The 17964-nt window shown below is 39.8% G+C and overlaps 1 protein-coding gene across 1 annotated transcript in view; it reads right to left on the bottom strand.

Annotated features, from left to right (window-relative positions):
• Positions 1-2708: 2708 nt before the first annotated feature.
• Pah (phenylalanine hydroxylase) overlaps positions 2709-17964 on the bottom strand; it is a 62563-nt gene continuing 47307 nt past the window's right edge. Inside the window, exons 7-13 of the mRNA XM_028778058.1 lie at positions 16607-16742; positions 15545-15614; positions 10600-10656; positions 8421-8516; positions 7790-7923; positions 4737-4852; positions 2709-3321 (exon numbers count right to left, since the gene is read on the bottom strand). Coding sequence (XP_028633891.1) covers positions 3275-3321; positions 4737-4852; positions 7790-7923; positions 8421-8516; positions 10600-10656; positions 15545-15614; positions 16607-16742 — 656 coding nt within the window. The 3' untranslated portion in view covers positions 2709-3274. The remainder of the gene's footprint in view (positions 3322-4736; positions 4853-7789; positions 7924-8420; positions 8517-10599; positions 10657-15544; positions 15615-16606; positions 16743-17964) is intronic.

Below are 17964 nucleotides of genomic sequence, written 5' to 3'. Positions count from 1 at the left end.
CAGATGTTTTTCTTGCCTTTTATTTGAGCTTTTTATATATTTTTGATAGATAGATAGATAGATAGATAGATAATATTTTTATTCCACAGGTTGCCTTTTCACTCTTGGTTGTCTTGCTGTGTTTCTTTAATGCATTTTGAACTGATTTTCATATATGATATGAGATAAAATCCCAACTGTATTCTTCTGTATATGTATATTTATCTTTTACAACATTTAAAATACAAAATTTAAAATTTGTCTCTTCTCCTTGGTGTATCTGTGACACATTTGTCAAATTTCAATTGACCATAAATTTATTTATTGCTTTATTTATTTATTTATTTATTGACCATAGATTTATTGCTGAGATTCCTATTCTGTTATTTCTCTATATGTCTTTTTCACACGACAGTTCCATGATATTTTGATCATTAAGATTTATAGGACATTATGAGATCAAGTAGCATAGTATCTCAAACTTTATTCCTTTTGCTCAAGATTTCCTTAGCTAATAAAGATCTTTGAGAGGTCTTATAAATTTTAGGATATATATTTCAATTTTTGTTAAAAGATCAGTGGAATTTTGGCAGGTATTACATTATATCTGTTAATTGCTTTAGATTAGATGGATACTTTAAATTAATTTTTTTAGATTTCATGCAATGTATTTTAATCATATTCACCCCACTCTCCTCTCCAGGACTTCTTCCTGATCCAGTCCCTTGACCCCACACTTCCCAACTTCAACACCCCACAAAGTCCATTTGTGCTTCCCATATACTCTTGACTATGGAGGGGGAAAACATCCTTAGATGGACTTAACAATATCATTTCTTCTAATCCATGAACATAGTATATCTCTCCATTTGTCTTTCTTCTTAGTAATTTACAATTTGTGATACAGGGTAGAGAGTTAGTGTGGTAAGTACAGTTCTTGCTGTATTAGCAATAGAGAGTAGAAAGGTAGAGATAGCATGGTAGGCAAAGTTCTTGACATGTAAGCATAAGAACCTTAGTTCAGATCTCTAGCAGCCAGCAAGTGAGTCTGCATCCACTTGTAATCCCAGCACTGAAGAGTGGAGACCAGAGGACCATGATCTAATTGGCTGCCCATTATAGACAATCAATGAGCTCAAGGTTCAGTGAGAGATCATGCCTTCAAAATTAAGGTAAGCAATATTAGGAGGAGAAACCTAAGCCTAAGATTGATCTTTGTCCTTCAAATGAATAAGCACAGGCAAACACATCTGTATATGCATATATTGCTCACATATAAACACACAGATGTATGCATATATTACTCATGCACATAGATCCCAAATAAATAAATAAGTGAACATAAAAGAAAGAATAACTTGGGGTGTCTTAAAATGTGGCTTTCTGAGCATCTTGCCCAGTAACTGTAAATGGGAAGAGATAGAAGAGTGTCCAGGTTTGTTGTTGATACTACAACTGCTCTTAGCAATATACTTGAAGAAGAATCATGTAAATTCCCTAAGACTTAACTACTTTAACAAGCAATTTTTAAATCACACCATTAAAGATCCTGACATCTCCTCTTTGCATCTCATATGTTACATGTTACATAAATTCATGTAGAGGAATTTTAGTCCACTACCATAGCTGCCCTGGCAAGGGATCACATCCAAAAAATGATCAAGCCAGAATGCATACACACCCTGGATTACACTATGATCTGTCTGAAATACAGACACACCCTTAGTACCTTTAATTTCAAACTATGAAGGTAAGGTTAGTTTGTAGAAGGAAGCAGCCATGTTTGAATGAGACATCTAATTGAGGGCCAGACAAAATGATGAATCAGAAAGAGATTTGGCAGAATGAGTCAGAGATAGGATAGGCCCAACTCACATGAGAATAACAGAGGAAAGAGAGGCAATTTAAGAGCAAGAAGAGAGAGCAATGGGGTGTGTGAGGTGTGTGTATATGGCAGTTTGACCAGAACAGTTTTACAGAGACAGATTGTAGAGAAAACAGACTAGACACAGGTGAAGACAGAAGGAGCCAGAAAATTGGAACATATTGCCAAAGTTAATATGAGACCAGACAGAGTAATTCATTCAGAAGCCAAGAGAAGCCAACTTAATCAGTCAGCTTGGAAGACTAGATTGTATAGAGGTTAGAAACTTCCAGGCCTAGAACTAGAAATAGTTAATTAAAGAAGGACATGTTCTGGACTCAGCCCAAGCCATGCATTCACACAGGTTGAGTATGGCTTTCTCATCTGGGGAAATAAAAGCAGTATTTACACTCATAAAATTCATAACCAACAAAAATCAGAATCTGTTGACCCTCCACAACTAACTTCAATTATCACAATGATTCATGCCGTGGACTGGGCCCCCAAACATCTACTTTGTTCCAAGGTCTTCCAGCTAATAGATTTCTAAAGCAGTGAGAGAAATATTTCATTCATGCAAGCATTTGAAACTTTAAATTTTGTGATGTTAATATTATTAATATTTTTCTCCAACACAGATAAAACTCTCACTTTTCTAATGAATTTACTATTTTAAAATGTATCCAACTAGTTTCCCAGATAGCTACTGTATCTTTGACTAATGTCTGCTGAATCACAAGTATCCAAATATCGCTCAAACATATTTGAAAAATACCATTAAAATGGTGTCAGAAGTTGTGGGATCAGGTGGGCAGGTCTATATCTCCCAACACTTTGCAGCACATATAATAAAGCACACAGAATGTTTTATATAATGCTTTAAAACTTTATTGCTTATAACTATCTTAATAGGGCCTTAGATCAGAGGAGATTTACATGAGCAGGATAACAAAGCAGTTCTCAAAGCCATAATGAAAGAATGTAGAAACTAAGCTTTGTAGGTTACAATCTGTACTGAGCGGAATGATTCACTCCTAATGATAGCCTTACATTTTACACTCAGCCTTATGCATTCTGTCAGAGCTTACCTGAGAGGTTAAAAATGAACAGACGGCGCCCAAAGGATATGAACCCAACATTTGATGAATGTGGATGAGAGCTGAGAAAATACATTTTAAACCACATTGAAGGTATGAGATAGCGAAATCAAATGTGACTCTGAAAGATCTACCACTGGAGGGTTTTAATATACTTCCATTTCAGAGAATTTTGATTTATTTGGTGATGTTCCACTGTGTTAGCAAAAACAATACAAGCTGACATTTCAAATAAAACTTTTTTTTTGTTTCGGGGGAAAGAAGCAGTTACTATAGTTTTATCAGCAGATTTTTGTTTGACCTCCTGAGTTCTGCCCATCATGTCATTTTCTGTTCATGACTTTATTTTCTGGAGGGCATTGCAAAGGATTCCAACCTCACCTACAAAGAAGAACAGCAAAATGGTGAGCCACTTGTTAATAAATGCAAAGCCCGATAGGATCGACGTATCAACCTAAACTTCATGATGCTTACAGCTTAGCTATGGAGATTACAGTAGCCCAGTTCTGGTATGTGTAATGAGACCTGGGATCGGCTGAATACTTTACTTCCTCCTTTCACAAGCTATTTCCTGGAGCTCCGGGGGCGGGGAGAGGGTCCTAAGCAACAAGTTTTCCAAACAAATCCCTAGCTCTTTTGGACATACGTATCCATAAAAACTTCAAGATGCTGAACTGTTAAACCTAAAGGAGTGGAGTTTGTTTACGTGGGATTTACTTAAGTCTCCCATGTTAGATCATCTGAGGTCCCAAGCATCTACACAAATTTACCAAATTTATTTTGGGACTATAACTCAGAGTTATGGTTTTTTTCAATTCTTGTGATGATTTCAAGAGGAATGGCCCCTAAAGGCTCAAATATTTGGATGTATGGTCATTAGGGAGTAGAGCTACTCAAGAAAGATTAAGAGGTATGGCCTTGTTGGAGTGGATGTGGCCTTGTTGGGGGAAGAGTATGACTGGAGGTGGGATTTGGAGTTTCAGAAGCCCAAGCTTGTGTGACTCTCGTTCTTCCTGCTGCCTGCCTATTCAGATATACAACTCTCAGCTACCTTTCCAGCACCATGTCTGCTTGCCTGCCACCATGCTTCCTGCCTTACCGATAATGGACCAAGCCTCTGAAACTGTAAGCAAATCTCAATTAAATGGTTTCCTTTATAAGAGTTGCCATGACTCTTCAAGTGGGTCTGTTATACACTAAAGTGTAAACAGAAAGCTTAGGCTATATTGTTAGACACTTAGACCCAGTTTAAGAGAGAAGAGAGAGAGAGAGCGAGAGCGAGAGAGCGAGAGAGCGAGAGAGCGAGAGAGCGAGAGAGAGAGAGAGCGAGAGAGCGAGAGAGCGAGAGAGCGAGAGAGAGAGAGAGAGAGAGAGAGAGAGAGAGAGAGAGAGAGAGAGAGAGAGAGAGAGACTGAGAGATCTAGTCTAGACATATGAGATAAACTGGCTTTGGACATCTCACATAGGCATGAAAGAGGACTATCTTAAACAGAAAGGATGAAGGCAAAAGCCAGGAGAGAGCATAGTGACCAGAAGCTGATTCATGTTTCTAGAGGGTTATTTCAATGGCCCTAGAGAATTAGGCTATAGAGATAGGATGGGATGTCAAAGGTCAAAGGAAAGCGGCATGTGAGGCAATTTGCATAGTTCTTTTCCCTGACCAATGGCATATGTGGAGATGTTTTCTCCTTAATTCAACATTTAAAAGATTCATTTTTGACCCTATAGGAAATGTAAGGAGAAACAGCCTCTATTTCTGGGAGAGAAGGTAGTTCCAGCAGGTGTAATCTACTTACTATTAATGGAGTCAGCTAAAATCTTCAACTGCTGAGTATTGTCCAGGACTTCAACCCTTTGAGTGTAGGGGTCATAGCGAACCGAGAAGGGCCGAGGGATTGTGGCAGCAAAAGTCCTGAAACCAAAACCAAGGGCCCCAGATGAAGGACCATTTAGAGATAAGTTATCCTGAAGGAGTTCCAAGTGGCTTTTACCTTGCTTTGAGCCCTGAAGCTTCCTAGAACAGAAGCTCAGATGCTGGGCTAAGATGTAAGATACAATTGAATGAGGTCCTATGGGGAAGCCTTTGTTTGTGTGAATGTGAAAAGACACACAATATAATGAAACCACAAACACATGTTATGTAAGATAAAAGTGTAAATGAAACTTAGGCAAAGAATACTATTTTAAAAAGAAATCTAAGGTACTTGACAATCAATGCAAACAGAAACACAGCCCCAGACAATTGAATGAAATGTAGTGGCAAGGAGTGTAGCATGAATTAGGTATCTGATATGAACTGAGGACCACAGTAAATTCTAATAACCCTTTAAAAATATCATTCTTACATTATCATTTACAAAAGCCCTAAGAATTAAATAATGCCACTAACCCTGGCAGTCTGCTTCTGATCAGGGTGTTTTCTTGCTTTCCCTGGGCATGACTTCTGTGGGTACCTCCCAGGAGGATCTTTATGAATGGTATTAATATAATTAACAAGACATTTCAAAGACACCACAGATATTATTCCTATCATGAAAACAAATTCTACCACATTGAAAATGACAATTATTGGGACAGATAGCAGGTTGCCCCAGGTTTGGCAAGAGCAGCATCCTAAGTCCCCAAGTTGGGCTTTTTGTGTTCATTCCTCCTCAGTGATAGCCTTCATGATCATAGAAAATGATTCTTCACCTCAGTTACTCATTCCCTTATTCTTCTGTAAGAAGAGGGTAGTAACAATCTTCAGCTCAGAAGGGCATGACAAGTGTCACACCACAGAATAAGCTATGGTTAATTGTTGCCCTTTATTAGTGGCCAGGGACTTATGGATTTGTTAAGTCTACTTCCCCATCTCACTTCTCTGAAAGGAGCTTTCAAGATAGACTCTTCTATAGACAAAATGTAAATTCCCTAAGACTTAACTGCTTAAGCCAAGTCTAAGACAAGTCACTAGCAGCAAGTGATCAATCCACAACAGCAGGAGAAAGAATCTCAGCACATAGCCTGTCAGACCTTTAAAGTCTCGCTGTGCCACCAGTACCAGGATCCAGAGGAGAATACTCATTTTGTTGCATTCTGCTGAGGGACAGCTCACAGAGGCAAAAAGAAAAACTACATTCAATTAATAGCTGCTGTGCATGAGAGAGAAACAGTCCTCTCCAGGGACAAGTTTCCTGATAGTCAATCCAATCCCAAATAGTCAGCCCCAAACACATGTACACATAAGAATACTAAGCGGACTCAACAGGGTTCATTGAAGTTCATGTAGTGGAGTCTTGGGGATAGGATGAAAGAGAAATTCCAAAGTTAGAAAGAAATCTAAAACAGAGCAGGAGTTTAGCAAGAGGAGAAAGGAGGCCATCATAGGCAACACCAAATGGACCTGTGGGCCAGCACTTTAATTTCTTAAGACATGTACATAAAAGCTGACATTGCAGAGACCTAAATGCTCTCTGTCCACCATCCACCATCAATCAGGTGATTTTCTAAAAGTGGTAGCAGAATCAGGACACCCATTCCCCAGGAAGAACTCCAAGTAGACTGTCCCCTGCTTAGATGAAGTTCCATAGCTCAAAGGGGGCATAGCTCATAGACAAGGTTCTCAATTGAGAGGACTGAGAGTCACAGAGTCTGAGGTACCGCTGTCAGTCTCCTCTGAACTGCTCTGAGACCATTCCTTCATCAAGTGCTTACTATGTGCCAGGCACTGTTAAGGAGACTAAAGAAAGCCCTAGACATTAAAAGAAGTCAAAAACAAGCAAACAAACAAACAAACAAACAAAAAACCTTCTATGTATGGTGCTTTTCCAAATTATATATTAGAAGACAATATTTACTATGAATAAGAGATAAGTCACAGAAGGTGGAAGGATGAGAATTTCCTAGACACATATCATATAATCAAATTTTTGCCGATGATGTACATGCATGATGCCATATGATTGTGATAAAGTTGCAAGATTATTATCTCCAAGAGGCATCACACACAGGCATGCAATGTCATGTTACAACTCATGTGTTTACTTCAATGTGAGGGTGAACAACCCATTGCATTAACAGCTCTATGAAAGTGTCGTGATTTTAAGTAGGCATAGGTAGTACTTAGTAATGCTAACAAGTTCCTATGCTACTGGATTATATACTTAACCATGTTTTAACTCTAGTGTCCTTCTGCTTATAAAGATAAAATAATATGCCATATTATATCCACAATAGTCTCTAACAGCTTGAATTTATTATGTCATTTCTGTCATTTTCTCTTATGTGATTTCATCTTATTTGCTTCTTCATGGCCTTAGGCCATCCAATTTATATGTCACACAATCTATATCTGTAGTAGATATCATCTTCTATGCTCGTGTATGTAATATGCTATGTATGTGATTTCACACAATGTTGAAATCACAAAATAGCCCACTTCACAGAAATAACTCTCTTGTTTTTAGGCATGATTGTATTTGGTTGGACAAAGATGAGTTTGGGTGAAGATATGAAGAGGTGATGAAGTGAGCTCTGCTGATATCTGGGAGAATAAAGAGGAGAAGGTACTTTCCAAGATTTGAAGGCATCTGGCTGGTTTGGTGTGGAGAACTTTTGTAGCTGCTCTGCACACAGGAGGACTTTGTGTCTGTGTTGAACAGATAACAGGGTTTTCTGAATTTGCATTAGGGTAGGGAAATGAGGTCAGTAGGTCCAGCCTCCCAACAAAATGGGATAGGATGAGTATGGAGAGCAGAGATGCGGGGGTCTATCTGCTATGCACAGATGCTGTGGACATAGGAATCCAGGTAGCATTGCTAGCCTCATCCAGGAGACCCAGACAGCCAGTGATCCTCTTTGGTAACCTCACCTCACTTTCTCCTTGGCATCATTGAAACTCTCCGCCACATAGTACAGGGGCTGGAACTCTGTGACCGTATACTCCTGGCAGGCTGTCTTCTCTAGCTCCAGGGGCAGGAGCTTTGGCTTGTCTGATAAACAGTACTGCAGTGAAAAGTTCCAGGTAAATCCATGTTCCCTCATGCATCCCATAATCCACCTGCAAAGCTCTTCTCATCTCCCCACTTTCCTACATCAGTACAAATTCACTAAACTGAGAAATTTAGCACAGACTATATTGAATGCTTCGTGGCTCATCTAAAACCCACAGTTAACTAGAAGGTAACAATTCATTTCAAACCCTTCCTAATAAGAAGTTCAATAGACACTGTGAGAACTGACCATACCTACAAACTTGTAGTCCTAAGTCAGCCTTAGGCTCAGGAGGCCTCTTCTCTATCCAGTCATGTAAACTCATACTTGAATTTCTATCTCTAACAACACAGATGTGGTCAAACCATAGCTGCTAAGGTACCAACTGCCTGTGCAAGTGCACCCACAAATATCTACTAATAGCACTTTGGCAAAACCATGAGGCTGAGAGTGATCCTCCATACCCCTTATTTTTAAGTACCTGTGCTTGGTTTCTATTAGACTCATACCTGTAATTCTCCAAAGGATGACAGGAGCCCAGCACCATATGCCTTTATAGAATCTCCTTCCTTGCAAAGCCCAAACTCCACAGTAAACCAGTAAATCTGAAACAGAAAGCAAGCAAAAGGCACTTGTCAGGGATGAGCAAGGCATGCAGATACCCAAAGCACCAAGACAGATCTGGTTGGTAGGAGTTTTGCAGATATGTTCTCTGAACCAGTGTGATCTGGCATCACTTCAGTGTCCCGTGTCTCATCCTATCCAGTCACCTGTGGAGTCGATGGTGGATGAGTCATGGTGTGATAAGTCTAAGTTAGAGAGAAGACTGAAAGAGCTGAAAGGGTTTGTAGTCCCATGGGGAGAGCATCAATACCAAGGGTCTAAACCACCAGCCTGGGAGCACATGGGGAGGGACCCATGGCTCCAGCTGCATATATTGGGGAGGATGGCCTTGTTGGGTGGGAGAGAAAGTTCTTGGTCCTATGAAGGCTGGATGCCCCAGTGTAGGGGAATTCGAGGGCCGGGAAGTGGGAGTGGGTGGGTGGGTGTGGGCAATCCTCATAAAGGCAGGAGGTGGGGGATAGAAAAAAAAGTGTACTAAGATCCTATAAAGACATCCCCAACAAGTTCCTCTTTGTGTGACAGAAACTTCTCTATGCCCTTTGCTTTTCTGTGTCATAAAGCAGAAAAACTGATCTTTATGTTGCTCTTAGATTATTAGAGTTCATCTGGTAATTGTATCAGGCAAAGAAGTGGACGGTTAAGGGATTGGATACTGAGAGTCAATGAGGGGCAAACTTCATCTACTATGTAAAAACATGGAGGAGGGTGCTGCTGAAGTCAACCTCTACATGTGTGTTCCCAGATAACCACACCCTCTTCCTTTAGTACCCTCTGTTCCAACAGGTCTTTGATACCTGGCCTGGTTAATAGTCTGGGAGTTTTGGAGCCCAGAGAAGACCAGGGCTCAATTAGATGTTGGAAATGGTCACCATCTTGGAGAATTTGAGGTGACTTGACAGTAAAGTCTCTTTGTTAGACTAAGAAACATTAAGACTAAGAAGGTCATCAGAGTCCAGTCAATATGACTTCATCATACACAGCAAGTCTTTAGTCCAGGAAGTTAAGGCAACATATGTATCAGTGTCACACAAAATTGAAGGCACAGAAGAGACATGGGTCTGTTCCAAGTCCAGTGTAGCAATATAGTGGGTCCTTTGTTATCAGTGAGGGACAGGATGAGGTTCTCTGAATTTTAAGATTTCACTCTGTATAAATAATAAATTCTATCCACTTTTTCTCCACCCCTTTGAAAACTTCTCCTCTGAGATATCTAAAATATAAAGTCTCATGTTCACACAAATTTAACTCTTTAGAACTTCATGAAATACTTTTGAGATGGACAGCAAACTTTAATGCCCATTTTTAGAGATAAACAACCAAAAGCCACTTACCCTGAATCTCAAAGAAGAGCTCAGTAACCAAAACCTGGAATTTTCCAGCCTTTCTGAGGAAGTGAAAATATCAACTTCTAACTGAACATATCTTAATACTAGCTTTATATTATATCCATGGTAGTTTTTAATTTAATATGAAGTTTGTTTTTTAATCTTCCAGGCTGGGCATATGATAAGCAACATGGTTCTATACCTGGAGAGGTATATACTGAAACTGGAAAATGGAAGGAAAGAATTTGCCAATGGTGCAGATCTGGTGTTTCCATAACTCCCATGAGTGCATGGCCCCTTCTTCTCTTGTAAGTGGGAAATGTTTGACAAGAATGGGAAGCCCAGCCTTATTTTTACCACCTGTCTGAGAACATCCCTATGGCTGGTTCTAGTGCAGAGGTATAGAGATAACTACTCTCCAAGCAGAACTATAAATTCAACCAGCGCCTGACACACTTTGGGCCAAAGGATTTCCAGGACTATAATTATAGCTGGATGGTGTTTCCAAAAATGTTCTATTAATAAGTATGTGGGAATATTCAAATACAAGCTGATGTAAAACTCAGCCCATTAAAGAAAAACCAAAATATGACATTTCATTCATGTGAATGTGCCTTGCCACATTCTTATTATTTCAAATGGCCCAGTTGCCAGGGAGTGAATAAAACTTTAAAGATCTGAAGACCAAAGCCTATAAGCATACCCATAATCCTGCCCCCCATGGACAAGAAAGACTTACTGTGGCCAGTTTCTCAATGTACTCATCAGGTGCCCCCAGCGATGCAAGCCCAATTTCCTGTGTGTGAAGAAACAGAGTCACTGACATGAACCATATTAAAACTTTACCCTCAGTGCCAATTTGGCACACAATTGTGGCAGGGTCATGCATGACTGAGTACCTTCTGAAGGGCCCAGATAGACCCTGAGTTTTCTTGGACATCTGTCCCAGCCAGGCAGAGGCACAGACCTCAAGAGCAGAGAAAAAAATGTGTCACCAATAGTTGGTTTCTTTGTTCTTTACAGAAAGGAATAATAAGGTAGCCTACACAAGGTCACACAGTTAGCATCTAACATGTCATCTCTTGACAGCAGCCCAGTGAGTCACACACACACAGCATGAGACAGAAATTTCTGGGATATGAAATGAATCTTAATCAGATATCTTGAAAATACCATAGAAAGACTACAGAGAAGTGATCATATCTTTCCAGAAATACATATTGCAAGAGTACCTTTTATTCACCTGACTCAATTATCATCTCTGAGGCTTACCGCCTCTGTGTGCTAACCTAGACCTGATCTTGGAAGCTTCTAGACTCCAATGCAATCTTATATAGGTCTAGAGTGTCTTCATCCTCTAGGACTTGCAGCTGAATAAGGTCACTGTTTTTTGTTTTGTTTTGTTTTTTATCTCTTGATGGTTGGTTCAACTCAGCTGTTCTGGCTCTAACTTTTCTCCAGGCTGACTGATTCAATGTGGCTTGTCTCTCAGCCTCTCCTGAATTGATCTGCTTGTCCTCAAACTAATTCTAGCAATATGTTCTAATCTTTTGGCTCCTTCTCATTATCGGAGTCATTATGTCTTCTTATGTCTAGCTTTATCTCTTCAACTTGTCATTGTACAACTGTCCCAGTAAAACTGCCTTCTCCTGTCCCCCCCTGCACTACTCTTTTAAGTATCTTCCCTTTCCTTTCTCTTCTCATGAGAGTTGGGCATATCCTATTCTGTCAAATCTTTCTCTGATTCATCACTTTGTCTGCCACTTAGTTAAATATCACTTTCAAACATGGGTGCTTCCTTCTACAAACTAACCTTACCTTTGTTGTTCAGGATTAAAGGTGTGTGCTAAGAGCATGTCTGTATCCAGTCAGAGGAACTAAAGATATGTGCTAAAGCTGAGCCATATCACAACAAGAAACAGGTTTTTCCAGTAAGCAACACAATCTCAAGGTTCACTGTGTGATCAAATATCCTGCAGCAACACATAGCTGGAGTGTATAAACCACCATTGATTAACTACAACCTCAACTACAAAATTCCTCTAGTGGCTTTTTGTCTCTTCAATAGCTCCCCTTATTTCCTTCTGTGTGTATCTTTCCAAACATATACATTCATCCACTCCAAAAGTGTGCATTAACTGCTTCCTATGTGCCAGGACATATACAAAATTGGAAAATAGCCTTGACCTTGTGGCTTATAGTAAAAATACACAATTGTTAATGTGTTTTTAGATATGTAAAAGTTTGTCAAGGTTTTGGGGAAAAAGAAACACAAGGAGGAAGAGACAAAAAGGAATGGGAACTTCAAGTTCAATGGGAAGGCTTCATTATTAATTTGGGTTTCCTGGGAGGCATCACCAAGAAGGTAGTACTTGGGGTAATACTTGAATGCTATTGGTTCTACTGATGATGGAAGGAGGGTTGTTGGTTCAATTCAGCTGTTCTAGCTCAAAGTCCTCGTCAAGCTGACTGATTCAATCTGGCTTCTCTCTTAGCCTCTCCTGAATTGTTCTGCTTCACCTTAAACTAACTCTAGTACTCTGTTCTAATCATCTAGTCCAAGACTCAGACCAAACAGTAAGCATACAGTCTGTAAGAAATGTCTCTAAGCAAGGGAAATGTGGGCTACTTCAAGGAGCAGAGCAGGGCAAGTGAATGTATTAGTAGGTAACATGGAAGATTCTAAATGCAATTGTGTGGACTTTTTAAAAAAGATATTTTAGGACTTGGGTTTTTCTTTTCTGTGAAACAAAAAACCTATTTCAGGATTTTAATAACTTTTATTAGTTTTCTTCTTTGGTAATTTCATGCATGTATATAAATTATTCTGTAGTGGACAAGATCTAGTGTACGTCATCAAAGACTGCTCTAGCTACTTTGTAAGAATAGACTGTAGGGGTCAAGGGCAAGATGGCAACAAGGAAGCTACAGAAAATCAATAATGAATGATAGCAGCTGAGATCATATAAGTGTTAATGGGTGTGATCAGAAACAATCAGATTTTATACAGTTTGAAGATAGAACACATACAATTTTCAGAAATACTTGATTGTTTCAGAGAAAGGAGTCAATAGTATCTCCCAGATGTGTTTTCAGTTTGAATGAGTCAAAGAATGGAGTTACCGTGGGCACATACGAAGAAACCTAAGGGTAGAGCAGTTTTGAAGAAGACTGAAAATTCAGCTTTGGACAGGAATGTAGAAATGTATAATAAATATCAAAGTGGAGATGCTGACTTGATGATTCATATGTAAGCCTGAAATTGGCATTGAAAACAAGACATGAATGTTCATTATTATCTTATAGATGGTATTCAAAGCCATGAAGTTGGCTAAGATAACCAAAGTAATGTGTCTGAACAGAAAGAAAGAGTAAGGATTTTGTCCATAGTGAAGCAAGAGGGTACCTACTCTATGTCACTGTATATCTCTCTGGGTCCCACCTGGAGTTTGGCCTACACTATCCATATAAAAAGTACTGTCTGATTTGAAGTAAACCAAATTCACATAGCCCCTAGTCTGGTTCTACTACCTCATCTCTCCTCCATGTCTACTCTACCCACCTTATTAGATAGATACATCAGTCCCAAGTTTAACAGAATCCATTGATAAAACTGAGGTCAAATCCCTCACCTTTTCTCTTGACATCATTTTTTAAGATACGGTATCATTTATTCCAGGCTAGCCTAAAACTGACTATATAGTCAAGGATGGGCTCTAATTCTTGATGTTCCAGCCTACATCTTCCAAGTGCTTAAATTTCAGGTGTGTGACACAATGCCTAACATCTTGTCATCGTTCTTTGCAAGCCAAGAGCTTAAATAAAACAAGGGCCCCAACATCCCTTGATCATCATCCTATACTGTCCTACTCTGGTAAAAAATACATACATACATACATACATACATGCATGCATGCATACATACATACATACATACATACATACATACATCTGCCTGTAAATCAAAAGAAAACATTTTCATAAAACAACTCTTTGCCCTAGGACCATCTATGTCAAAGTTGAGAATGTGTCAAACAGAGATCCAACAATGTCTGTTGACATTAATTGTCCACACCTCCCCAGGGTTATCCAGAATGCAAATGATTTAAGCAAGACTTCCAACTGCCCTCCAGCTAGACAGAATATCTCTGGAGTCAAATATTCAAGATTTCTATTCTCCAAGGAGAAAGCATCTAATTCTCCTGTCACAGTAACAAGTCCCTGTTTTCAAACCATCTTGAGCAATCAACACCATCTTGGCAGCTCTAACTACACTATTGGCAATAACACTTCCACAGTTAAAGTTCAACCAGACACTCCCATGTCTCTAGTCCAATGGTTTCTGGGCTCTGTATTTCCCAAAACGTCACATGGAAGTAACAGGTGCTTTTGTTTGGAGAACATACATCTTCTAAGAAGTCAAGGAATCAATTGAACTTTTTATTTGGTTTGTTTCAAATATCAAGGGGCAACTTTATCGTCCCATGGTGGAAGTAACTTCTTACAACTAATGGGAAATGCTTGTAAATTTGCACACAAGGTCATTACTTTGAAATTCCTACTTGGAGCAATGTTTACTCGTGAGTCATCCTTGGATCATAGTTTTTTATAGTGAGGAAAAAGACTAATAAGGAAGACATGTCACTGATCCAAATCTGTGGAAACTGAGGCACAGGACAGCCTCACAGCTTGTCCTAGTTCACACAGCTACAGGCCGTCAGTGTTCTGGACTGGGCCTATGAGTACCTTAGAGACATCATTTACTCTTCCATGGTCCCAGCTACCCATCTGTGTTTTCAAATATTTTATAGCCTTCCTATCATCCATACGGCTGTGTCTATGTGTGGGTATGCTCACACAAGTGCAGATGCCTGTAGAGACCACAGTCATCAGATCCAATGAAGCTAGAGATATAGATGGCTATTAATTACCTGATATGAGTGCTTAGACAAAAACTGGTCCTCTGCAAGAGAAGTATACTCTTCTAACTACTGAGTCATCTCCCTAGACCCACCCCACACACCTCATCCCACAAAACCATGTTTTAGACTCCTTCTTAGTGATAAGAGAGAATTAGCATAATTTTAAACTCATCAGAAAACAGTCGTGAGCTTTCTCATTACTGTGAAAAATTAATCAAAGCCATGATGCTGTTTTGACAGTGGAACATCTGGCTCTTTCTTTTATCTTTCTTTCTTTGTTTCCTTCTTTCTTTAGTCAAGTATACGTAAGATCATTGACATCAGATTCTTGGTAAATGTCATCTTAGGGAGTTCAAGTATATGTGCACATGACTATCTGACAAGATGCAAAGTGCCAAGGTCTCTAAAAAGCATACTGGATGGAAAGTAGGAAATGATGTCTGTAGAGAGTAGAGATGCTTTCATCAGTTAGTAGGCTCTTAGTGTGCACCTGTTATGATCATTGAGATCAGCAAATTGACCAGAGGCATGTCAGAGGATGAGAAACCACCAAAAACCCCAGGCTACAGTTCTTCGAATGAGTGTTTAACCTGTTCCACTGAACCACACACCCATCTCCCTACCATTTTTCTCAGGTAGGATCAGGCTCGTGTAATTGTATATAGTTTCTGCTCTAACAGAGCATGTGACATCCTCTTTGAGAGAGATTAATTCATTCCAGTAATGCAATCCCAACCCAATGACTAAGTCTTTGTTCCTTACCTGAGAAAATTGGGCAAAGCAGCGATCTGAAAACAAAGGCACATGTCCCAAGAGTTCATGGCAGATATCACTAAAACACAGAAGGCACAGTGCTTAGAGGAAGGACAAGTTAAACCAAGCTAGACTCAATGATTTTTTTTTATGAAGAAATAACTCATAGATACCTGAGGCATTGGTCTCAAGAATAAGCACTAGGCAGAGCAAAGAATCCCTTGAAAGAAAGGGATGAAAGAAAAAGAAGAAAAGAAAGGAGAAGCAGAATCCGTATGAGTCCTGGGAGGCAGAAGGGGCTGATATGCAGAGCTTGGGACCCAGAATTCCTATGGGTCTCTTCTCAGAATCCTGAATGAGTTGTAGGTTACAGACTCCTCCCTCTCCAAGTCTTCTTGCCACTAATTTACCTGGAGAAGGATAATGTGCCCAGTTTTTCCAATAAGGACTTAAAAAAAAAATAGTACTGCTCTTCTCTTGGTCCATAGTGGGTCAGCAGTCAAAAAAGAAAGGTTACATTTGTCTAAAACAATGCCAGGTCCATAGCAACAGGTCCTTTCTAATTAGGAGCCATTGACGTCATGAGAAGGGGGAAATGATTAGGGGATTTATACTGATCTTATTGGATCAATTTCTATGTGACTAATGAGATGGCCAAAGGCCCAAAGAGGAAGCACAGTGGCCACCAATTCTCTCCTAGCCAATAATCTAGGCAAAGAGCTGAAATCATCCAGATGTGCATTTAGGAGATGCTGAGATCACTTGGATACTCTTGTTTCTGTCCCATTTGGAACTTAGGAGGTCTGACTTTGGAGCTTAATGGAACCTCTTTTCCTGGTACTCAAGGAGTTCCAAATCCTTGGTTCACAGCATGTTCAAATCTGTGCGTCCAAATTTCATCTATTTGGACAGAGAAAATCCACAGAGTATGAGTTTCTCTTAGAACTGTGATCACATAAAACAGGCAACAAATCATGGGGGCCAGCCTGCAATGAACGCGAGCAGCATTCTTAGAGCAGGTGGAGCTTGTACCCTTGTGATTGGCACTGGTAGCTGCAGAATGATACTTACGGTTCAGGTGTGTACATGGGCTTAGATCCATGCCTAATGTACTGTGTGCAGTGGAAGACTCGGAAGGCCAAGCCACCCAAGAAATCTCGAGATGACAGTAATCCAGCAACAGGTCGGAGGCGGAAACCAGTACAAGCTAGAAAGCAGAAAAGAACCTAAAACTCAAGGCTTATTATAAGTGGTTTGCAACCTATGGGTTATGACCCCCACAGGGGTGGCAACTTAGATAACCTACATATTGAATGAATCAAATGTTACGATTCATAATACTAGCAAAATTGCAGTTATGAAGTAGAAACAAAGTAATTTTATGGTTGGGGCATCGCCACAACACGAAGAACTGTATTACAGGGTTGTAGCATTAGGAAGGTTGAGAATTGTAAGCCTTATGGTAAATCCAGAGAGGCTACAAACCCCCTCGTAAACAACCAATGCCCAAGATCATGAGCTTTGCCAAGAGAGACTTGGTTTCTGGTCTCTGCCTCCTTGGCTGCTTTGGGTCAAGTAATTTCACATTGTTGAGCCTCAGTTTTCTTCCAAGCAAAATGTCTCTTGGCCCTACTGAGGGATGTTGTAAGCATCAAAACAATAATGACTAAAAGTTACGTAGCAGAGACTGGTTCAATGCGGACATCCAAGTAAATTTCTCTTTGGTTAGTGTTAATTAGGACCAAATACTTTCCCACTACTTCTCATGTTCTTTCAGTAGCAAGGAGATGTATGATCAACATCAGGACCAGAGCATACTATAAACATTTCCACCTTTTCTACCATGTCACACATCCTGGGTGGAGAAATGTCCTGTCTGACTGAAGCAACGGAGAAGAGGAAATTTGCATCCAATTTTTCTTTCCTTCCTCCCTCTCTCTTTCCATTTCTATAGCTCTCTTTCTTTCTCCATCTCCCTCCCCCCATCCTATCCACAAAACAGTGTGTGCTGATTTCTCTTAGTTTTACAGTATGGGATGCACTGAGAACTGGTGTTTCCCTAATCAAGGACTAAGGTATTGGGAAGTTTGTGAGCACATGTCAACACGACACCCTCTAAATAGCTTTTCTTTAAAGATTCCAATTGATAACCATTCTCTGCTTTCTATATCTGTTTTTTGGTCTACTCTACACTGGAACTAGAACGGTATCATTGCAAATGCCAATAGCTAACACTACATACTACCTAACATATGCCAGGCTCAGATCTAAGCATTTTGCACAAGCTTACCTTTGCAATAACTGTGAGGAAGCCATTTTACCATCCCTACTTTAAAGATGGGGAAGCCGAGGTATGGGTTAAAGCTTTCACTCCAGGGTCACAAGCCACAGGCCACATGGCTTCAAAGCCTATTGATTACAATTATATA

Source organism: Grammomys surdaster, unplaced genomic scaffold (genome assembly GCF_004785775.1).
Source record: "Grammomys surdaster isolate TR1022 unplaced genomic scaffold, NIH_TR_1.0 322, whole genome shotgun sequence".
NCBI lineage: Eukaryota > Metazoa > Chordata > Mammalia > Rodentia > Muridae > Grammomys > Grammomys surdaster.
Note: the sequence above shows the minus strand (reverse complement) of the source record. Positions and strands in the feature narration are given on the sequence as shown.